General features: G+C 49.0%; 2 protein-coding genes across 3 annotated transcripts; one reads left to right on the plus strand and one right to left on the minus strand.

The window, feature by feature from the left end:
* The first annotated feature begins 1843 nt into the window (after positions 1-1843).
* tk2 (thymidine kinase 2) lies at positions 1844-15244 on the plus strand. 2 transcript variants are annotated; one of them, XM_055648820.1, is made up of 10 exons: positions 1844-2164; positions 3803-3846; positions 4545-4619; positions 5378-5431; positions 6872-6961; positions 8069-8142; positions 9081-9169; positions 10443-10522; positions 10884-10964; positions 12096-15244. In XM_055648820.1, the coding sequence occupies exons 1-10, from the start codon at positions 2074-2076 to the stop codon at positions 12198-12200; spliced, it is 783 nt and encodes a 260-aa protein (XP_055504795.1). In that variant the 5' UTR covers positions 1844-2073; the 3' UTR covers positions 12201-15244. The 2 variants fall into 2 exon arrangements, with proteins under 2 accessions (XP_055504795.1, XP_055504796.1); XM_055648821.1 differs by lacking the exon at positions 3803-3846 and having other exon boundaries at positions 1846-2164.
* A 1476-nt stretch (positions 15245-16720) lies between these two features.
* si:ch211-189a15.5 (uncharacterized) lies at positions 16721-23369 on the minus strand. The gene is made up of 2 exons (XM_055648823.1): positions 21947-23369; positions 16721-19239 (listed from the first exon to the last, which is right to left on the minus strand). The coding sequence occupies exons 1-2, from the start codon at positions 22268-22270 to the stop codon at positions 17764-17766; spliced, it is 1800 nt and encodes a 599-aa protein (XP_055504798.1). The 5' UTR covers positions 22271-23369; the 3' UTR covers positions 16721-17763.
* Positions 23370-23971: the final 602 nt, after the last annotated feature.

The following is a 23971-nucleotide window of genomic DNA, read 5'->3' on the forward strand; positions in this document are numbered from 1 at the left end:
AAGGTCCCAAGCAGTCGTTCCAGGTGCGACAAAGGTACACCTGTATCTCCTCCAACCTCATCTACTACATCCGCTGCTCTAGATGTCAGCTGATTTACATTGGGGAGACTAAGCGGCGGTTGGGCGATCCTTTCACCGAACACCTCCGCTCAGTCCACAATAACCTACCTGAACTCCCGGTAGCTCAGCACTTCAACTCCCCCTCCCATTCCCAATCCGACCTCTCTGTCCTGGGTCTCCTCCATTGCCAGAGTGAGCAACACCAGAAATTGGAGGAACAGCACCTCATATTCCGCCTGGGCAGCTTGCATCCTGATGGCATGAATGTTGAATTCTCCCAATTTTGCTAGCCCTTGCTGTCTCCTCCCCTTCCTTAACCCTCGAGCTGTCTCCTCCCATCCCCCCTGCCCTCGGGCTCCTCCTCCTGCCCTTTTTCCTTCCTTCTCCCCTCCCACCCCCCATCAGTCTGAAGAAGGGTTTCGGCCTGAAACGTCACCTATTTTCTTCACTCCATAGATGCTGCTGCACCCGCTGAGTTTCTCCAGCAATTTTGTGTACCTTCGATCTTCCAGCATCTGCAGTTCCTTCTTGAACACGACAACCAATCTATAATCTTTGCCGTCAACAGTATACAGTGACATGACAATTGTCATGTGTACTGAGATTGAATGGTGGAGTAGAGTTGATGGGCCGAATGGCCTAATTCTACTCCTATTCCTTATGACCTTATGATAAAGGAAATGACGTTCAGTGCAAAGAACAATATTAGTGCAAAAACAAAACAAAGCCCCAGATCCCTAATGCAACCCAAGCCGGGGGGGGGGGGGGGGGGGGGGGGGGGGGGGGATTAGAGTTTGTGGATAGGGACAGACCCGCTGGTGGAGTGGACCTAATCAGGTCTGAGTAGGCGGCCAGAATTTAGGGGGTTTCAGAAGAAGGCCATTCAGCCCATTGACCCTGCACTGGCTGACTGTGTCATAAGTTCATAGGTTATAGGAGCGGAATTAGGCCATTCGGCCCTTCAGGTCTACTCCGCCATTCAATCACGTCTGATTTATCTTTTCCTCTTTCCTGCTTTCTCCCCACAACTCCTGACACCCGTACTAATCAAGAATATGTCAAACTCCGCCTTAAAAATATCCATTGACTTGGCCTCCACAGGAGGCAATGAATTCCACAGGTTCACCACCCTCTGATAGTCATTCTTGCTTCTCTGCATCTAGTTGTATATCTGCACGTTTATTGCCCTGTTACCTGTACAATTTGTCTTTGTAATCATTGGTTTCCACATCCAACATCCCCACAGACTGTGAGTTATCATTCACTCTCGTACTGTTCCTCAGGAACTTCCTCTTCCCCTCTGTTACCAGGCTTCTGAACGGTCCTTCCATAAGCTAGTGTACTGTCCAATTCCCCTCTACCCCATTGCGGACATTGGACTTTGTCTCTGTAATTGGTGCGTTACAATGCTGAGAACGATATTCTGCACTCTGTATCTTCCCCTTTGCTCCACCTATTGTACTTGTGTTTGAGTTGATTGTATTGATGTATAAAAACACTTTCATAAATCGGACTTCACTGGACTTTATTTTGTACTAAATGTTGTCTCCGCCTCTCCTTTAGGTCTCCTGTCTGAAATGCTGTTTTACTCTCCACAGATGCTGACGGACCCATTGAGTGCTCCCAGCGTTTTCTGTTCGTATTTCAGACTCGCAGCCTCTGTGGTTCTGGGACTGCCCACTATTATTTGGATGTCAGGGTTGGCCTAACGGCAGCATTCCCTTATAGCGGAACAGGAGGAAGCGATACAAGTGAGGATGTTGCATTGTGACCGCGGTTCACGGGGCGGGACAGCCCAAGTGCTTCCGAGTCGGCCGCGCATAATGAGGCGTTTAAGAAGGAATTGCAGATGCTGGAAAATCGAAGGTAGACAAAGGGGCTGGAGAAATTCAGCGGGTGCAGCACCATCTATGGAGCGAAGGAAATAGGCAACGTTTCGGGCCGAAACCCTTCTTCAGACTGAGGCTCCGGCTCCCGGTTTATGTGCCGGTTCTTCAACTGGAGGCTCTGCTGATGTGTGTATGGAAGCTGCGGAAGATGGCTGTGTGGTGCTGGAACCGATTTCACCAGCTGCTGAAACTGACCAGCCTCCGCGGTTGTGCAGGTAACATGTGTGTAGGAAGGAACTGCAACTGCAAATGCTGGTTTAAACCGAAGATAGACACAAAATGCTGGAGTAACTCAGCGGGACAGGCAGCATCTCTGGATAGAAAGAAGGAGTGATGTTTCGGGTCCAGACCCTTCTTTAGACTGGTCTGGGGAAAGTGAAACGAGAGATATAGGCAGTGATGAAGAGAGACATGGAACAAATGAATGAAAGTTGTGTAAACATGTGCAGAGTCGGAGAACAGGAGGAACCAGTCCATCCGTCTATCTATCGTCTATCTTGCCTTTGTGTTGGTTTCTGTGTGTGTGTGTTTTTTTCTTTGTGTCTGTCTGTCTGCGCTTGGTTTGAAGAAGTGTCCCGACCCGAAACGTCACCCATTCCTTCTCTCCAGAGATGCTGCCTGTCCTACTCCAGCATTTTGTGTCTTATCTTGTATGTGTGGCTTACACTGTTGCCGACTGGAGACTTGTTCAACGTTGCTGTGACAATATCCCCTCAGCTTCCAGCACACCACACCAACCAATTGCCAGTCTTTGTCCCATCCATACCCCTCTTTTCCATTTGCCGTCCCCTCCAACGTTCCAAAGAAAACAATCTGTCCATCTTCTTGCAGCGAATTCCCTCTAATCCATTCTGGTAAATGTCAATTTTCTCAATCACCCATTTAACTGCTTTTAAGGGCACTTGGTTTAAGATCTGATAAGAAATTTTACAGGGGAGGGGCGTTTTTTTTAACATATGGAACAGGAGGTAGTTGAGGCAAGTACAATAACAGCAATTTAGTTTAGTTTTGAGATATAGCGTGGAAACAGACCCTTCAGCCCAACGAGTACACGCCGACCATGGATCACCCATTTCACACTAGTTCTATGTATACCAAGGGTTCCCAACCTGGGGTAAATTTTGCTGACCCAGGGGGTAACTTTGTTGATTCTGGATTTGTACTTATTTTTTCTCATTAAATGACTGTTCATAAATAAGTGAAATAACATTATTATGTGCTATAAAAGTTGCCAGGGGTAAACGTGACAAAGAAGGTTGGGAATCCCTGATGTATACAGTTCAGTACATATAAACACTTAAATACATCTTGGATAAGCATCTCAGACACAGTGCAAGTGTATAGCAATAGTACACTGTGTCAGTGTACGGAGCTGCTAGATGTGGCACTATTTTCAATATGCCCCATCTACACTAGTCCCGCCTGCCTGTGTTTGGTTATGATAGTAACTGCCCCACCCCTTAACTGTGAAATCTGGTGCTCGATTCCCCCACTCTGGGCAAAATATTGTGTGTCTACCTGATTTATTCAGTGTTCTGTCCTTGTGGACCTTGGTTATCTTGATGCAGTGATTGTAACTACTCCATCAGGCCTGTGTGCGCAAGGCCACACTATTCATGTCCTCATGCAGCCATTGAAGGGAGTTGCTGGCAACAATAGCAAAATCTTGTTGCGAAACCACAGTCTTTTACAGGAATGGCCTCATGTCACTGTTTCCCAACGCAGGATCCACACTGCATTCCTCTCTCCCTCTCCATCACCCCAACCCGTGTCCCCCCCCCCATCACTCTCTCAGCCTGTGACCTCCACCTGTTTTCTATTTATCATCTAAAATGGGTGTCTGTGTTTTCCAGCCCGTTTTCTCAGCGGTGGATTGGTGAAGGATAAGAAGTTGGTGGTACGTATCATTAACCCCCATAGTATGTGCACAGTGTAATAAATGAAGTTGGGGTACTGAACAGCAACTGTACTGGGGGGCCGAATGGCCTTTAGACTTTGTAGATATAGCGCAGAAACAGGCCGTCCGAGTCCACGGCGACCATCGACGTGCACGGTGTGAACTTGTATGGGGAGAGAGTTGGTTAATGCACGGTCATGCGTGTCACTGACCACTTGGGTCCCTATTACGACTCACTTTCGACGATACTTTATTGTCACGTGTACAGTGAAATTCTCTGTCTTTGCATACAAAGTACACAAAGCAATTGCCATGTTTCTGTTGAAGACAGTTACAAATAGTACTCATTATAGTAACGGTCCCTTTTTTGTTCTCGACACCCCCCCCCCCCCCCACCCCCCACGCTGGGTCCCTCGTTGGTCTCGGTGATGCTGCTCGTCCACCTCGGCCCAACTGCCAGGTCTCTGACCCTGCTCCGTGCTGGCTTCCCTGTAGTCCTGTGTGTGCCTTTAGCCACACGCGGCACATTCTCACATTAAACCTATGTCCTCTGGTTCTTGATTCCCCTTCCCTGGAGACCAGACTCCTGAGGAGGATGTTCCACACTCGGTTTCCTAGGCCCCACTGTGTGTTCCGTTATGGGGAACATGGCTTCTGATGACGGATGCCAGTAGTTTTGCTCTTGTGCTTCATTTCAGATCTGTGTTGAAGGGAACATTGCAAGTGGGAAGACTACGTGCCTGCAATACTTTGCAAAGTATAACAACGTTGAGGTAAGCACCAGCCTAGGTGAAGGTGTAGATTGTAAGCAGAGTGGCCCGGGTTTGGGAAACTTTCCTTGCACGTGGAATCTAGAATTCTTGAGTGCCACTGACTATGGGGAATATTCAAGGCCGAAGTTGAGGGCATTTTGTTTGGTTCGGGGGATGCAGAGCAAAGGAGGGTAAATGATTGAATGGTGCAGTAGTTTGGATGGGCCGAATGGCCCAATTCTGCTCCTATGTCTTGTGAACATGAATGAAGTTTGGATACAGAACAGTAGGAGTGCTGAGGGCCGAATGGCCTTTAGACTTTATAAAGATTAATGTGACAGTCCCCTTGCCCGGTGTGCGACAGTCACAGGCTCTCGTGTCTCTGCTGTTGTGGAGAGGACGTTTCCACTAGTGGGAGCGTCTAGGACCAGAGGGCACAGCCTGAGAATACAAGAGTGTACGTTTAGAAGGGTGATGAGGAGGAATTTCTTTAGTCAGAGGGTGCTGAATCTGTGGAATTCATTGCCACAGAAGGCTATGGAGGTCATTGGGTATTTTTAAGGCAGAAATGGATAGATTCTTGATCAGTAAGGGGGGGGTTGGGTTTATGGGGAGAAGGCAGGACAATGGGATTGAGAGAGAAAGATAGATCAGCCATGATTGAATGGTGGCGTAGACTTGATGGCCCGTCTGGCCTAATTCTACTCTTGTAACTTATGAACTTATGATCTCCTGCTCTGTCAGCGCTGTGATGTTGTATGTTCCATGTGTTGCCTCAGGTGCTACTGGAGCCAGTGTCAAAGTGGAGGAACGTCTGGAATCACAACCTGCTGGTAATGCTGCATTACACTCATTGTAGTTTAGTTTAGAGACACAGTGTGGAAACAGTCTGTGCTGACGAGTGATGACCCCTACACTAGCACTATACCTCCACATGAGGAACAATTTTCAGAAGCCAATTAACCTACAAATTGTAATCATGTATATTCTTTTCTTTGACTGATTTTCACGCGACAGGAATAATCTAAATTATCCTGATGGGAATAAATTTGGATGATGTCTGTACCAACCAGCAATCGCCCATACACACTAGTTTGTATCCTACACACTAGGGGCAATTTACAGAACCTGTATGTCTTTGGAGTGTGGGAGGAAACCCATGTGGTCACAGAGAGAATGTGCAAACTCAGCACCCATAGTCGGGATCGAACCCTGGTCTCTGGTGTTGTAAGGCAGCAACACTACCGCTGCACCACTGTGCAGCCCTATTTACTATTTATTTATTGATGTAACTATCATTACTGCACACTGTTTACTCTGGTGTTCACTGTGAAAGTCCTACCCTGGGTTGACTTTCCTGAATCGGACCACTCACACTCATCAAACCTGCACTTACCTGGATTGAACTAGGATATTGTATATAGTGTTGTTATCAGTCTGTAGAGGCCAGCATCTAAAGGTGGGAAGCCCAAGGCTTGGGATAGGCAATCGACACCACGGATGATCACTGAGTGGTGTGGGCTCACTGGCCTTTTGTTTATTATTGTCTCGTGTACCGAGCGTGGCTCAGTGGTGCAGTGGTAGAGCTGCTGCCTTACAGCGCCAGAGACCCGGGTATGGTCCTGACTTTGTGCTCTCTGCATGAAGTGTGTGTGTTATCCCTGTGACCGTGTGGGTTTTCTCCGGGTGCTCTGGTTTCCTCCCACATCCCAAAGACTTACACATTTGTCGCTTAATTGGCTTTGGTAAAATCATAAATAATCCCTAGTGTGTAGAATGGAACTAGTGTATGGGGTGATCGCTAGTCAGTGCAGACTCGGTGGGCCAAAGGGCCTATATCCACACTGTATCTCTGAAGTTTAAAGCAAAGTCTACAGTGAAAAGTTTTTTTTTGTTGCATGTTATGCAGTCAGCGGAAAGACTATACATGGTTACAATCACACTGTCCACAGTGTACAGATACAGGACAAAGGGAATAACGTTAAGTGCACGTCCAATTATAAATAGTCAGAGGGTCTACAATGAGGTAGATGGTAGATCAGGACTGCTCTCTAGTTGGTGAGAGGATGGTTCAGTTGTCTGATAGCAGCTGGGAAGAAAGCAGAGGTGAGATCATCCTGAGAGTATCCAGCAAGAATCTCCCACCAGTTATTCTTCTTCCTTTGAAGTTGAACATTTAACCCATAGGGACTAAAGGGGGGGGTGTACACTCGCTCACTGAGGCTCGGCGTACTTGACTTTTCATCTGTTAACACCTGACTGTTTCCTGGCAGGGTCTGATGTATGAAGATCCATCGCGCTGGGCGATCACACTACAGACTTACGTACAACTGACCATGTTGCAGCAACACAGTCGGCCTCAGGTACTTCACGATACTCAAGTTATCTTCTAATTGCCATTTTCAATGCTTGATTATCACGTGTACCAAGGTACAAGTGGGATCTTTTTGTTTGCATGCAGACCAGTGAGATTATTGCCATGCATAAGTTAAATAAGTACAGAATGCATAGAAACACCTCACTAGAGTCCACATGCAAGAGTCGCCAGATCTTGGTGCCATTTCACATTCCCAGCTGTAGTTGGCCATAAAGGCCCGTTGCTGCAATCGCCTCCATCCGATCATCCCGTGAACCATCGTCCCTCTCCTCATCCGGCCACCATCAAACTCCGTGCTCTGGGGATGTCCCCCGCAGTCAACATTGGGCGCGGACGTTAAGGCCCTCCCCAATTCTTCTTACCGCCCCTTGCCCAGCGTCCACCACCATCTATTTTGTCCAACGACTTATGCGTGGGGGAAAAAGACACAAAGTGCTGGAGTAACTCAGCGGGTCCAGCAGTATCTCTGGAGAACATGGATAGGCGACGTTTCGGTTGGGGACCCTTCTTGACCCGAAAGGTCACCTAGTCATGTTCTGCAGCCTTGCGCACGCAGTTACTCCAGCAGTTTTTGTTTCTTTTGGTAAACCAGCATCAGCAGTTCACTGTGTCTACTTTTGTGTGGAAGTTATGACCACATATGTCGATGTTCTTGGTTCCACTGTGTAAAAGAGTGGGGACATATAAGTAAAACAAGTAAAATTCAAGTTAAGGTTACGAAGGGTGGCACTATTGCCGAGGATCTGACTAACGGAAAGGTTTGAAGATGTTGAGGGTTTCTAGAAAGTGAAGCTGAGCAATGTCCAGATTGAGGTCTTTAACATAAGGCAGACGTACAGCACAGCTGGAAGAAACGCTCCCTCACCGATACCCAGGTTCAATCCCGACCTCCGATCCTGTCTGTGTGGAGGTACTATCGCAGCATGGTACCCATCGTACATGGATAGGAAAGGTTTGGGGGGATATGGGCTAAATGCAGGCAGGTGGGACAGGTGTAGATGGGGCATGTTGGTCAGTATGGGCAAGTTGGGCTGAGGGGCCTGTATCCACGCTATATGACGCCATGACTCTGACTTGTTACATGTGTCTTCAGACAATGCCGATCCGAATGATGGAGAGGTCCATTCACAGCGCCAAGTACGTCTTTGTGGAGAACCACTACAAAAGGTAAATGATGACCAGTGCGAAGATTGGACAACACATCTACTCCCAATTCCACACTCATTAACCAGGGTGACAGTAGATTGGAGCATCCTGGTCAGTATGGGCGTGTTGGGCCAAAGGGTCTGTTTCCATGCTCTGTAATGCTCTGACAATGCTGCCTCTTACAGACCGAGAAGGTTAGAAGCATTTAAACCTCCTTCATATAGGAATTGATTGTCATGTGTTATGACACGTGTACCAAGCTGATTGTTGCCACGTGTACCTAGATACAACAGAATAACTAAGTTTGCGGGTTGTCCAGTTAAACCATACCGTATCCGTGTACAGTCAAGCCATACACAAGTAACGGGTAGTGCAGAGAGAAAAACACCAGAGTGCAGAATACAGCTGCAGAGAATGTGCAGATAAATCAATAACATTTATGGCTGAGCAAGAACAGCACTGACAGAGATGCCTTTTCCCAGCTGAAACATTCAACCACAGCCTTACCCGCCCGAAGCTGCAGAGCTCCAATGTCTCAATACAGCAAAGATAGACACAGAGTGCTGGTGTAACTCAGCGGGTCAGACAGCATCTCTGGAGAAGAAGGATGGTTGACATTTTGAGTCTCGGACCTTCTTCAGACTGGAGACGAGACTGGACTGAGAAGAGACAGATTGGAACTGTCTCAATGTAGGTGGCGGTGGAAGGAGCGGCTGAGGAAGTGTCTAGGGCTTGTATCGGCAGTCTGGCCCAGCGGCGAGGATCAGTAGGTACGCCCGCTATAACCAAAATCTGTAAAACCAAGGGTTCACTGTACCACCCTTGAACTAAGCGACTACTCGAAACAGAGGTCTAGCTTAATTATTTACGTGTACCGACTGGTTTGTTTCAGTGTTTACTGATCTCCTGATGATGTGTAAATGAGTTGTGAGACTGGGACAATTCTCTCTTTCATGCAGCTCCATCATGCCTCCTGTAGACTATGCCGTGCTGTCCGAGTGGTTTGAATGGATCGTAGCAAACAACAACATTCCAGTTGACTTGATAGGTAAGAGCAGTACTTGTTCATGTGACGGTGCATGTGGGTACCGTGTAATGGCACCTCTAACATGACACGTGTGTTCATTTATCATGCCTCGCCAATGGATAACATCAGGGAATGAATTGGGACGTTTACTTGTTCAGACTTGGACTTTAGTTGTTGTATTGCAAGTTAAAGTATCCACACTGTGGGGAACACCTATGGTATTGGCTTCATATTCCTCTGTGGGGCGGCATAGTGGTACAGCAGTAGAGCTGTTGCCTCTCAGTGCCGAAGACCCGGGTTCGATCCTGACCAGAGGTGCTGTCTGTGCAGAGTTTGCATGTTCTCCCTGTGGCCAAATGCGTTTTCTCCAGTTTCCTCTCGTGTTCCAAGGACGTGCAGGTTTATACGTTAGTTGACTTCTATAAATTGTCCCTAGAGTGTAGAATAGATCTAGTGTAAGGGTGATTGTTGGTCGGCATGGATTCGGAGGACCGAAGGCCTGTTTCCATGCTGTATCTACAAAAATCTGACCATCGATACCCCTGAACCACTGGGCCTATTCACAGATTAGAACTATTGATAGGTACCTGTATGTATTGCCTCCTCTGGCAGCCCGTTCCAAATACATGATCAGTCCACCCCTCAGGTGCTTGTGTTCCAACACATGCCAAGAAATGCAAACCTACCCTCAGATCTCGGGAACAATTAAATTCACTTGTGACTTTGCAAATCCGAAACGAGTCTTCCCGTGAAGCCCCTGGCTATTTTGCGCTCCTTCAAGGGTGGTCGGTATCGCTGACCATGTCCCATATTTATGGTGAGTGGGCGGCACAGTGGTGAGTGGGTAGAACAGTGGCGCAGTGGAAGAGTTGCTGCTCTACAGCGCCAGAGACCCGGGTGCAATACTGACCTCCCTGTGACCGTGAGGGTTTTCTCCGGGTGCCCCGGGTTCCTCCCACACTCCAAAGACGCGCAGGTTTGTAGGTTCCTTGGCTTCGGTAAAGATTGTATATTGTCCCTAGTGTGTGGGATACTGTTAGTGTACGGGGTGATCGCTGGTGGGCAGGGAGGGACCTGACGGGTCGGTTTATCATGTATTGGGAACGAGCTGCCAGAGGCGATGGATGCAGGCACCTTTCCATAAGTGGGCTGAAGGGCCTGTTTCCACGCTATATCTGTAAAGTCAAAAGTAAAGCCCGCATCCTCTCCGTTATCTAAAAGGCAACAAGACAGGGCGGGTGCATTTTGGCGGGGTTCCTAAACCAGTGATAAATGCTGACCTTTTCTTCCCCAGTGTACCTGCAGACCTCACCGGAGACTTGTTACCGGAGACTGAAGTACAGGTGTCGGAGTGAGGAGACCGTTATCCCACAGGTGAGCAGGGAGCTCGGCCGTGAAGGGATAGCATGGGGGCAAGGGAGGAATGGCATTGGTAGGACGGTTTCATGATGAGGCAACAACAGCAACATTAAATTCAATGATTCCATGATACTTTATCATAGCACATGTACCTAACATGGATTTATCCTCACAAAGTGTTGGAGGGCAGGGTCTAATGATCTGTTTGGAGAGATGCAGCACGGAAGGAGGCCCTTCGGCCCACCATGTCTGTGCTGAGCATCGTTCACCCAATACTGGGGCAAGAACTGCCCATGTGCAGGGCTGTAGGCAGGGGAAGGAAACTGGCTGTAGCTGCATGGGTTTTGCTCACTGCTGCCTTTGTTCCATTTATAAGGAATACTTGCAAAGTCTCCATCAACTTTATGAAGACTGGCTGGTCAAGCAGACTTCGTTCAAAGTCCCTGCACCAGTACTGGTGAGTAACACGAGGGCTGTAGCCGCTGGCAGCGTTGGGTGCTGACTGTACGGTCGTGCACGCTGATTTAGAGATGGTGTCGCTGCAAGGAGAAATCTAACCTATATTAGCAAATGACCATTATGCACCTCGAGTGAGATGATTTTCTGAAACCTCTTCCTGCATCCAACACTCAAGGCCGGCAGAACTACATTATCAGGGAGTGCATAAGCAACATCATGGACCATAGAACATGGGGGGGAATTGGGCCATTCAACCCATCGAGTCTGCCATGCAATTTGATCATGGCTTGTATATATTCCCCTCTCAAACCCGTTCTCCTGCCTTCTCCCCGTAACCTTTGACGCCCACCCACATCTCTAGAGAACATGGATTGGTGAAGTTTCCGCTCGAGACTCAAACCTATCCATGTTCCCCAGAGATGGTGCCAGACTCACTGGGTTACTCCAGTACTGTGTCCTTTTGTGTATTCTCCAGCATCAGCAGTTGCATGTTTCTACTCTGCTGTATTGTTCGATGGCTGGTGGTACAGGGGGTGGAGGGGTCAGGGATGTAATCGTGAGACCATAGAAAGTATTTTATCAGGATACATCACAGCATGGTTGTGGAACAGCCACATCCAAGACCACAAGAAATTGCAGGGAATTGTGGAGGCAGCCCAGACCATCGCACAAACCAACCTCCCTTTCATGGATTATATTTACACCGCGTGCTGCCTCGGCAAGGTCACCAGCATAACCAAGGATGCATCTCAGCCCGCTCACTCCCTCTTCTCCCCTCTCCAATCAGGCACAAGGTACAAAAGTGTGAAAACGCACACCTCCAGATTCAGGGACAGTTTCCTCCCAACTGTTAACAGGCAACTGAACCATCCTACCAACAACAGGAGAGCAGTCCTGAGCTACTGACTATCATATTGGAGACTTTGACCATCTTTGATGGGAATTTACTAGACTTCATCATGCACTAAGCGTTATTCGTGTTATTCCCTTTATTGTGTATCTACACACTGTAAATTGCTCAATTGTAATCATGTATGATCTTTCTGCTGACTGGTTAGCACGCAACAAAAGCTTTTCAGTGTACCTCAGTACATGTGACAATGAACTCAACTCAAACACTGTGTTCTAGGTGATTCCCGCTGACCTGGACCTGGTGGAGATGGAGGGAGTGTATGAAGCTCACAGGGAGAGGATTCTCCACCCCAATCCCACCGGCCTGCAGAATCGGCACTGACCAAGAGGGGTAGAGGCCTGCGACCAATGACCAAGGATCATCAGCCGGTCGGACAATTGGTTTACAAAATGAGAACTGGATCTCTGTTGATTGATCAGAATCTACAGGGCTATTGGAGTTGCTGCTTCAAACACGTGACACAGAACTTGGCCACTTTGTCCAGCTGATCCACAAGCTCTGTGTGGACCTCTTCCCACCTCCCTCCTCTCACTCAGTCAGCAGATCCTAGTCCATCCAAGCGGGATGAACAGGTTAATATGCTTTTCAACCAGTCCATGCGGTTTACACAAAGTCTGAAGAAGGGTCCCGACCCGAAACATCACCTATCCACGTTCTCCAGAGATGCTACCTGACCTGCTAAGCTATTCCTGAACCTTGTCTCTTTTTTGTAAACCAGCATTTGCTGTTCCTTATCTGCCAGAGGAGGTAGTTGAGGCGGGTACGTACGTGGACAGGAAAGGTTTCGAGGGTTAGACACAAAGTACTGGAGTAACTCAGTGGGTCAGGCAGCATCTCTGGAGGAAAAGGATGGATGATGTTGTGGGTCGGGACCCTTCTTCAGATGCGTTTGGTTTTTCCTGACCTGAAATGTCACCTATTCCTTTTCCTTCAAAGACGCTGCCTGATCAGCTGAGTTACTCCAGCACTTGTATCCAATCCTTGTTGACGCCTGGAGTTGTAATTGGCCATAATAAATAGCAGAGCTGTAATGGTAACTAATGTGGTCTCACATGGATAGAACACGGAAGCAGGCCCATCTGCCCATCTAGTCCATGCTGACCAAGGCTGTCCCATTTACCCATGTCTGGCCCATATCCCTATTAAACCTTTCCTATCCACGTACTTGTTCAAGTGTATTTTAAGTGCTGTTATAGTACCTGCCTCAACTACCTCTGGCACCTCGTTCCATATACCGACCACCCTCTGAGTGAAAACATCATGCCTCGGGTTCCTATTAAACTTTGCCCCTCTCACTTCAAATATCATCTGGTTCTTTATTCTCCACCTCTGGGTAAAAGATTGTGCATTCATCCTATCTATCCACTTCATGATTTTATACACCTCTCCAAGATCACCCCTCAGCCTTCTACACTCCAAGGAATAAAGCCCTAGCTTGCCCAACCTCTCCCTGTAGCTCAGGCCCTCGAGTCCTTGTAACATCCTCATAAATCTTCTCTGTGTTGAACCGAACGCAGAACTCCAAATGGGATCTCACCAATGTCTTGTACAACTTGACATCCCACATTCTCTACTGTACTCAGTAGCCTGAATGATGAAGGCCAATGGACCAAACTACTTCTTTACCAATATTGTTCTACTGGTGTTGGAACATAGAACAGTACAGCACAGGAACGGGGCTCTTCGGCCTACAATGTTTCTGTTGAACATGGTGCCAAGTTAAAGTGACTTCATCTGCCTGTACATGAACCATACGCATGTACTCTGCACTTCCACATGTCTGGCAAAAAGCTTCTTGAAAAAACACTTGTTTCTGCCTCCACCACCACCCCCTGGGAGAGCATTCTAGGCCCCCACACTCTGTTTTTTATTTAAAAAAAGTTGCCCTGCATATCTCCATTAAACTTTCGTCCTCCCACCGTAAAGCTATATCCTTTAGTGTTAGACATTCCCACCCTCGGAAAAAGGTTGTGACTGTCCACCCGATCTATGCCTCTCATAATCTTATATACTTCCATTGTCTCCCCTCTACCTCTGACATTCCAGAGAAGAAAATCCAGGTCTATCCAAACTCTTCCTGCAGCAGACACCCTCCAAACCAGGCAACATTCTGGTAAACAAAAATGCTGGAGAAACTCAGCGGGTGAAGCAGCATCTATGGAGCGAAGGAAATGGGTAACGTTTCAGGCCGAAACATCCTGGTAAACCTCCTCCACACCCTCTCCAAAGCCTCCACATCCTTCATGTCATGGGGCGACCAGAACTTTACGCAACACTGCAAATGGTGCTTGACCAAAGTCCTATAGTGTTGCATCATGATGTTTATAACATGATTCTGTTTAAACCGCTGACAATGAAAATGAGAGATAGATACAAAGAGCTGGAGTAAATCAGTGGGTCAGGCAGCTTCCCTGGAGAACATGGGTGGGTGTTGTTTTGGGTCGGGACCCTTCTTCTGACTGAAAGTAGGGGGCGGGGGTGATGGGCTGGACGTGAATAAAGACCAGGTCCAATCACAAATGACCTATGGCAGGATGCTGGCCTGGTGGGCTAGGGGAGGTGTTGACTCAAGAGAAACAATGTGGAGAACTGTAGAATTGGTTAAATAACGGGGAGGGGGTGGGAGGGAGGAGGTAGATGTTACTTAAAATTGGAGGATTCAGTGTTCAAACCATTGGGTTGTAAACTGCCCAAACAAAAATAAGAGGTGCTGTTCCTCCAACTAGCATGTGGCCTCCCTCTGGCAAAGGAGGAGGCCCAGGACAGAAGGGTCAGTGTGGGAATGGGAAGGGGAGTTGAATTGGTTGACAACCGGGAGATCCCATAGGCCGTAAGTTTGGTCTTGCCGACGTACAGGAGCTGATGTACACATTGTTTCGACAATATGTACGAGTCTGACCTAGGTCAAATAAAGAGGGCAGATTTCTTATTCCTATTCTGCGGTGAAACACCTTTAACTTTAGACTTTTGAGATGAAGCGGGCCCTTCGGCCCACTGAGTCTGTGCCGACCTATGATCACCCTGTACACTAGCACAATCCTACACTCTACGGACAAGTTACAATTTTACCGAAGCCAATTAACCTACAAACCTCAACGTCTGTGGAGTGCGAGAGGAAACTGAAACACCCAGAAAAAAACCATGGAGATAATGTACAAACTCCGTTCAGACCGCACCCATAGTCGGGATCGAGATCGGGTCTCTGGCGCTGTAAGGCAGTAACTACCACTGGGCTGCTCAGTTCTCTACCTGATTTCAATACCCCTTCTCCCCACCCTCTTACCCTGCTGTATTTATGTTGTTGGCTGAAATTGTCTGACTTACCTGTTGATGGAATGTCATTCAATAAACGGAGTGGCACAGGAGACATCAGGATTTTGACTCTCGTTCTTTGTAAATTGAAGTGTTGCCTTCATGGTTCTCGGCTCCAGTCACTGGCCACGGCCAAAGGGGGGTTGAGGACGGTACAGCTGCTGGGTTTGGCAGAGGGGATTTCGGGTGTTGGGAAGGGTGCGGTGGGGGAATGGGAGGGGGAAGGAGCTGCGGTGGAGATGGCAGGAGCTTGGAAGGCACGGTTGTTGATCGGCAGTGGAGCCGTGATCCATTAGCTTCTCAAGCGCCGCCTAACGATGACAATCATAGGTGATAGGAGCAGAAATTGGGTATTCGGCCCATTAAGTCTACACCGCCATTGAATCATGGCTGATCTATCTTTCCCTCTCAACCCCATGACACCCTACCTAATCAATTAATGTTGGTCTTGCAAACAGTGAGACAATTGGCCCCAGTGATTTAAACCAGTGATTTAAAATCATAACTTGTTAGAAAGATCTAACACCATGAGGTGAGAGTAGTCACACAGTCTCTCCACCCCACCACCCTCACTCCCACCACCCAAGTCTACCCCACTGCTGTCACTCCCACCATCCGATCCACCACCAACATTCCCACCCCCTCTCTAATCAGCCCACTACTCCACAATTATCTCAGCACCGCTCTCCATCACATCCTCATCTCCGTCACTGCATCAACCATTACCCATTCAGGATCGCCATCCCACCTCATCACCTCATCACCCAGTTTAGTTTAGTTTATTAATGCCACATGTACTGAGTTACAGTGAAAAGCTTTTTAGTTGCGTGCTATAGTCAGTGTAAAGGCTGTACACGATTACAACCATGCCGTCCATAATGTGTAGAAATGGGATAAAGGGAATAACATTTAGTGCAAGATAAAGTGCAGTGAAGTCTGATTAAAGATAGTTCAAGGGTCTCCAATGAGGTAGATGGTAGGTTAGAACTGCTCTCGAGCTTGTAATAGGATGGTTCAGTTGCCTGACAAAAGCTGGGAAGAAACTGCCCTTGAATCTGGAGGTTTGTGTGTTCACACTACCTCTTGATGATGGGAGAGGGAGTGACAGGGGTGAGACTCATTCATGATTATGCTGGTGGCCATGCCGAGACGGCATGAAGTGTAGACGGAGTCAGTGGAAATTAGGTTGCTTTGTGTGATGATCTGGGTTGCATCCACAACTCTCTGCAATTTCTTGCGGTCTTGGATGGAGCAGGCTGGATCACCTTAACGTCACCCCTTCTCTCTCTGTACCACCACCCCACTCTTCCAGCCCCCTCACTCCCGGTCACCCCACATCCCCATTGCCCCATTCAGTCACATACAACAACTACCTTATCACCAACCTGCTCCACCTCTGCCCTAGTGCCATCACCACCATCCCCCCCCCCCCTCCCCTCTTCACCTGCACACAACCCCCCCCCCCCCCCCCCCCCCCCACCACCACCACCACAGCCCTTCTGAGTAGTGGGAACACTGCCGTAAGAGTGAGGTTCACCTGATATTTTATTCTTTGATCAAAGTAGCATTAACAAGGTACAGAGCATTGCAGCAGAGTTGAGTCCGTCCCAGGTTGGTTTGTATGCTCACCATGTCACACACACACACACACATACATGTGCACCCAATACATACGTGTCCATCCACCTCGCGTGCTGACACAAACCATCTCTTCACTGAAACAAAACACAGAGTGCTGGGGAAACTCAGCAGGTCGGCTGGAGATGCTGCCTGATCCATGGAGTTACACGTAAGGCACGGGACCAGGCCATTCGGCCCAATGTCAGTGCTGAGCATGATGCCAAGAGCAACTCTTCTCTGCCTGTACGTGACCCACATCCCTCCAGCCCCCTGCATATCCATGCGCTTATCTAAAAGCCTCTTAACTACCTCTATCTACACCTTCTTTTGTGTAGTTTGGGGATACGGCACGGAAACAAGCCCTTCGGCCCATCAAGTCCACACGGAGCATCGATCGATTCAGGTCGGAATCATTCTTCAGGCTCTGTGTGTGTGTGGAAGGGTTCCGACGCAAAACGTCATTTTTTCCAGAGATGCTGCCTGACCCACTGAGTTACTCCAGCACTTTGTGTCTATCTTTGGTGTAAACCAACATCTGCATTTACCTCCTGGGAACGAAATGTGGATACAGGTAAAGGCAGTAGGGGCGGGTGGCGAGGAGAGTTGGGTGATTGGGTTTAAGGTTGGAGGCACACTGGTTATTTGGCAGTGATTGGCTTCACGCAACCCCGCAGGTTGTTGTGGAGATGCTTCACTTGCTCCACCGACTTTCATTCGAACCTTCAGCCACCTGAGCACTATCTGGCAGCAGGTTAACTAATCTTCGCTGGCAAGCATCGCTGATAGAGCGTTGACTGCTGGGGAGCAGGATTGGAAGCCCTGGTTGATTTGATGCTCCCTGGCCCTTGGTGCGGGAAGTAGGAAGAAGCCGGGCAGGATTAGCTGAGCTGACGCCTCCTGAGAACATAGACTGGCTCCGTCATGGAGAGAGTTCCCGATGGAAGGGCGTTGTCTACACGTCCTCCTCGTAGTGGTTGCACCTGGTGGACCAGCCCTCGCCGTCCGTGCCCTGCCCCGCCAGCTTACTCACGTAGATGTAGGGATCACCGCTGCCTCCGATCACCAGCTCCTGCTCGTGAAGGTGTTCCCGGAGGCAGTCGGGGCAGGGGCGGGGGGTCCGGGGGTCTTGGGAAGGGGCGAGGAGCGACCGGCTCTCCAGGCTGCCGGGTGGGATGTAGAAGGACTGCGGCGGTTCACGGACAACGCTGCCCCCGCTCTCCTGAGCCGAGCTGCGCCCGAACTCGGGGCCATCCATCAGCGGCTGCCCGGTGACTATCTCCACGGGGGAACACAAGCAGCACTCGGCCACACCAGGGCGCTGGCAGGTCTGGAGGTCTTGGGGCCGCTGGTTCAACCAAAGCACTCTGGCCCCTGGGGGATCCCGTGGACTCCGCCCTGGGCCCTGTGACTCTGAGGATGCAAAGTCACCCATCGGACGTGGCATCGCCGGCCCAACGGTCTCCGCTGTGGGATAGGACAGCATCTCCAACTCCATGTTCTTCAACTGTATCTCCACAGCCGAAACACATTCCCTCTTCTGACTGTTGCCCGTCCCACTCGTGAACCCACTGCACTTCGGAGACGACTTGTTCTGAGGGCTTTTCCCTGACCTCTTCTCATCGGGGTATTCCTGTTTGATTGCTGGTTTCTGGTCCATGGCGTCGTTGTCCGTCTTCCTCAGAGGCCTCCCATCGGGAATGTTGCCCGCACTCAAATTGGAAGGCCGACCATCCAGACAGTTGTCGAGGAGGATTGAACTGGAGTAGAGATTCAGTCGAGGTGAGAGTTTCCCCAGTGTTTCCGCCCGGGCATTGTCCACCAGCGATTTATCCAGAACCAGAAGGGAATTGCACTGCCCCAACTCACCGGGACTCAAACAAGCCGCCATGTCTGGCAGATATCTCCGATCTCCTCCCACGACGGTATCGCTGTACAGGTCAATGCTGTCTGGCAGCAACGATGTTAATGGGTCGTTCTTTGGACCCCGTGCCTCTAGCTCAAAGATCCCACCTGCATTGGTCTCTGCCAGGGGCAAGGGATGGTCAGGGAAGTGGAGCGGGGTGGGGAACTCATCGGACTGTGAGGCCCCCTCGTTCCCCGATCCGGCCCCTTCGCCGGCCCCTGCGGAGCCACAGCCGAGTCGCTTCCCACCGTCGTCCTGCCTCACTGACTCCCCGCACCTCAGCTGGACGATGTCCTGGAGCCTCCGAGCAGGTGCCTGTCCCAGCATCTCCTGCATCACCTCGCACTCTGCCCTGGCCAAGAAGAATTCAAAGCCGAGCTGTCTAACCGCCTCCTCGTTCACCTCCCCCGCCATCACAAACTCGCTGCCTCCTTTCTGAACGTAGCCCAACTTCTCCAAAATCTCCCGCAGAACTCCAGGAGGGAACACCGGTTGGATGAAGTACACAAAGGCTCCAGTGAAAGTCTGAAATAAATGAGAGAGCATTAGTCCTTCCAAACAATAACCCCTGGCACCTACTCTCCCACTAGGCCCACTTGATTAGTACCAATGTCAGGGGTGATGTGGAGAAGGCAGGAGAATGGGGTTGAGAGGAAAAGATAATCAGCCATGATTGAATGGCGGAGCAGATTTGATGGGCTGAATGGCCTAATTTTTTCCTAGAACTTATGAGTCCTGATCTTCCAACCCACCTAATTGAGGCCCCTGCTCTTTTTCTCTGTAACTATAACATTATAATACTGCAGCATTATCTTCCACACTATGGTATTTTTCTTTGCACTACCTTATTTTACTTGTGTCTCACACCAAAGATAGACACAAAATGCTGGAGTAACTCAGCAGGTCAGACAGCATCTCCGGAGAACAAGAATGGGTGCCATTTTGGGTTGAAACTCTTCTTCAGACTCACTGCTTGCGTGTGGCTTTGTTGTCCTCATGTATGGTGTGATTTGACTGGATATCATGCAAACAAAGTTATTCATTGTATCTAGGTACACTATTGTTTGGAGACGCAGCATGGAAGCAGGCCCTTTGGCCCACCGAGACCACCTATCACACGTTCACACTAGTTCTACATTATCATTCTTTCTCATCCATACTTGGAGAAATTTCAACAGACCAATTAACCTACAAACCTGCACGTCTTTGGGATGTGGGAGCAAACTGTAGCACCTGGGGGAAGCCCACACGCAGTCACAGGGAGAACGTGCAAACTCCACACAGACAACACCTGAGGTCAGGATTGAACCTGGATCTCCATTGCTGTGAGGCTTCTAATAGTTAGAGTACTACAAAACACTCAAGAAAGTATTTAAGAAGGAACTGCAGATGCTGGAAATTCGAAGGTACACAAAAAAGCTGGAGAAACTCAGCGGGTGCAGCAGCATCTATGGAGCGAAGGAAATAGGCAACGTTTCTGCCCGAACGTTGCCTATTTCCTTCGCTCCATAGATGCTGCTGCACCCGCTGAGTTTCTCCAGCTTTTTTTGTGTACACTCAAGAAAGTATCCTGGCCGATTGCATCACGGCCTGGTTTGGCAATTCCAACACACAAGAAAGAAGGCTGCAGAAAGTGGTGGACTCAGCCCAGTCCATCACGGGCACAGCCCTCCCCTCCATCTAAAGCCTCTAAACCAGGGCTGCATATAATTCCTTGAAGGTGATGTCACGGGTATAGGGTGGTGAAGAAGTCTACAGTACATTGTCCTTCATCAGTCAGAGAATTGAGTATAGACATTGGAATGTTATGTTACAATTGTACCACATTTGGTGTAGTGTGTTCAGTTTTTCCACAGGCACCCTGAGGGTGTCCTTGGGACCGCTGGGCTCCGCAGGGTGTTGAATGTATCCTCAATAAGGATTGTAACGTAGTTTATTATGGATATATGGTTGTATTGTATTATGCTGGTGGGTTCTGGCTTGTTTTATTCGAGTGTAAATATTATTTTTAATAATTGAATACATTTATAGTTTTTTAAAAAAACTGTGTTCAGTTTTGGTCACCCTGCTAAAGGAAGGATGTCATTAAGCTGGAAAGATTGCAGAGAAGATTTACAAAGATGTTGCCAGGACTTGATAGACTGAGCTATAGCGAGAGATTGGGCAGGCAAGGACTTTATTCCTTAAGAGTGCAGGAGGGTGATCTTATAGAGGGAAATGATGAGGAAATAGATAGAGTCTATTTAGTCTTTTACCCAGAGTAGGGGAATCAACAACCAAAAGTCATAGGTTTAAGGTGAGAGGGAAATATTTAATAGGAATCTGAGGGGTCTTTCCCCTCCCCCCCCCCCCCCCCCCCCCCCCCCACCCACTCTGAGCGCTGTGGGTGTATGGAATGTGAGCTGCCAGATGAGATAGTTGAGGCAGATACTATAACAGCATTTAAAAGATGTTTGGACAGGTTCCCGGATAGAAAATATTTATGGTTATAAGGATATGGGCCAAACGTAGGCAGGTGGGACAATCATTCTGAAGAAACGTCCGGACCCTAAACATCGCCTGTCCATTTCCTCAAGAGATGCTGCCTAACCTGCCAAGCTACTTCAGCACTTTTTGTCGTTTAAAAAAAATAAAATAAACCTGCATTTGTAGTTCCTTGTGTCTCCAACCAGCCCCATTGCGGACATTGGACTTTGTTTCAAGAATGGTTACGTTACAATGCTGAGAAAATATATTCTGTAATCTAGGATCGTCCCCTTTGCTCTAACATTTATACCTTTAGTTTGGCTTGATTGTTTTATGTGTAGTCTTCTCTGATTGGATTGGATTGCATAATAATAAATCTAAGCCGCAAACCCAGGAAATAACACCGAGTGGAGTCAAGGGATTATGGGGAGAAGGCAGGCACGGGTTATTGATAGGGGACGATCAGTCATGATCACAATGAATGGCGGCGCTGGCTCGAAGGGCCGAATGGCCTCCTCCTGCACCTATTTTCTATGTTTTCATATCTCTAGTTTCCCTCCCCCGACCCTCAGCCCGAAGAAGGGCCTCGACCTGAAACGTCACATTTTCTCCAGAGATACTGCCTGACCCGCTGAGTTACTCCAGCATTTTGTGTCTATCCTCGGTGTAAACCAACATCTGCAGTTCCTTCCTTCCTGCATTGTCTCCCCATTTCACCGGCTGCGGAGGAAGTCGGGAACCAGCCCCTGAACTGTACACATCAAACCTTGATCGACTTGATCTCCTTCCGCCAGGGCCACATGTACAAATTGACGGCCAACATCTCCAGCAATTCGAAGGCTTTGCTCAGACCTCGAAAACCATCTTCCTCCAAGTCTTGACTGTCCTTGGATTCAATCAAATCCAAGGCCAGGCGGTAGAAGTCCAGGAACTGGAAGCGGTGTCCCGTGCCGGTCACAGAATTGAGGAAGAGTCTGCCCTGGAGCACCTGCTCCTCTCCGGTGCAGGGAGATAGGTTGCCCGAGGCCAGCGCTTTCTGATAAAAGTCCAGAAAGTTTTGATAAACTTCTTGTTTGCTGTATCTACTCATGTCGCTGCTCGAACACAGGCACTTGGATACAAAGTGGCAGCTTCACGTGCCGCGGATGTATCAGTTTGGACGACGGCAACAATGTATCAACCGGGCAGTTTCACAGCGAGGGATGTATCAGACTGAGCGGCGGTGGCAGCAAAGTATCACTCGGTCAGTTTCACGTGTTAATTTCACAGCCCACGGGATGTACGAGCCGCGGCGGCGGCGGCGGCGCCGGCAACAAATAAGTGTCAGTCGGTCAGTTTCACTCCGCTTCCTTGCCAGAGCCAAGGGCAAGTCCGGGGAAAAGTGAAAGTGAAAGTGCACATGCGCCCTGTGTCTTCTGCTAATTGCTTGGTTCACCGGCAGCAGGCGGCCAAGGAAAGTCTCATGCAGGCGGGCATAATTTTACTTTACAGATAACAGCGCGGAAACAGGCCCTTCAGCCCACCCAGTCCGCGCAGACCAGCTATCTACCCGCATGCGAGCACTATCCTAACATTAGAGACAACTGACATTTTTTACAGAAGCTGTCGCACTGACCATCTGTAGTCATGAAGACCCTTGAAAAACTTGTGCTGGCCCACCTGAAAAATATCACAAATCCCCTGCTGGACCCCCTGCAGTTTGCATAGGGGCAAATAGATCAGTGGATGATGCCGTCAACCGAGGCCTGCTCTTCATCCTCCAGCACCTAGACCACCAGGGGACCCCATGCAAGGATTTTGTTTGTGGATTTGAGCTCTGCATTCAACAGCATTGTGCCAGAGCTACTACACTCCAAACTCTCCCAATTGATAGTGCCTGAACCCCTCTGTCAGTAGATCACCAACTTCCTGACAGACAGGCATGTGAGGCTAGGAAAGCTCGTCTCAGATCCGCAGACCCTCAGCATAGGAGCGCCGCAAGGCTGCGTACTCTCCCCTCTCCTTTACTCTCTCTACACCAATGACTGCACCTCCACAGACTCCTCTGTCAAGCTTCCAAAGTTTGCAGATGACACAACCCTGATTGGACTGATCCAGGATGGGGAGGAATCTGCTTACAGACAGGTGGTGACACAGCTGGCGTCCTGGTGCCATTGCAACAACCTGGAGCTCAATGCTCTTAAGACAGTGGAATTAAGGAGAGCTCCCCCTCCCACCCCCCCCCCCCCCCCCCCCCCCCCCGCCACTCACCATCAACAACACAACAGTTACATCTGTGGAATAATTTAAGTTCCTTGGAACCATCATCTCCAGGGACCTTAAATCGGAGTCCACCATCGACTCCAAAGTCAAAAAGGCCCAACAGAGGATGTACATCCTGCGGCAGCTGAGAAAACACAATCTGCCACAGGCAATGATGATCCAGTTTTATACGGCCATCATAGAGTCTGTCCTCACCTTCTCCATCATGGTCTGGTTTGGCTCAGCCTCAATCATGACATCATCCGCATCATCCGATCAGCCGAGAAGGTGGTTGGCTGCAAAACTCCCCCCATCGATGAAACGTACACTGCAAGGGCCAGGAAGCGAGCGGGCAAGATCATCTCTGACCCCTCTCACCCTGGCCACAAACTATTTGAATCACTTCCCTCTGGAAGACAACTCCGGACTGTCAAAGCCGCCACAGCCAGACATAAAAACAGCTTTTTTTCCCACAAGCTGTAGCTCTACTCAACAGCCGAAAGTCTGCAGCCTCCTTTTGTTCTGGTATTTTATTTAATTCTTCACATGT

This window comes from Leucoraja erinacea, chromosome 17 (assembly GCF_028641065.1).
Source record: "Leucoraja erinacea ecotype New England chromosome 17, Leri_hhj_1, whole genome shotgun sequence".
Classification (NCBI taxonomy): Eukaryota; Metazoa; Chordata; class Chondrichthyes; order Rajiformes; family Rajidae; genus Leucoraja; species Leucoraja erinaceus.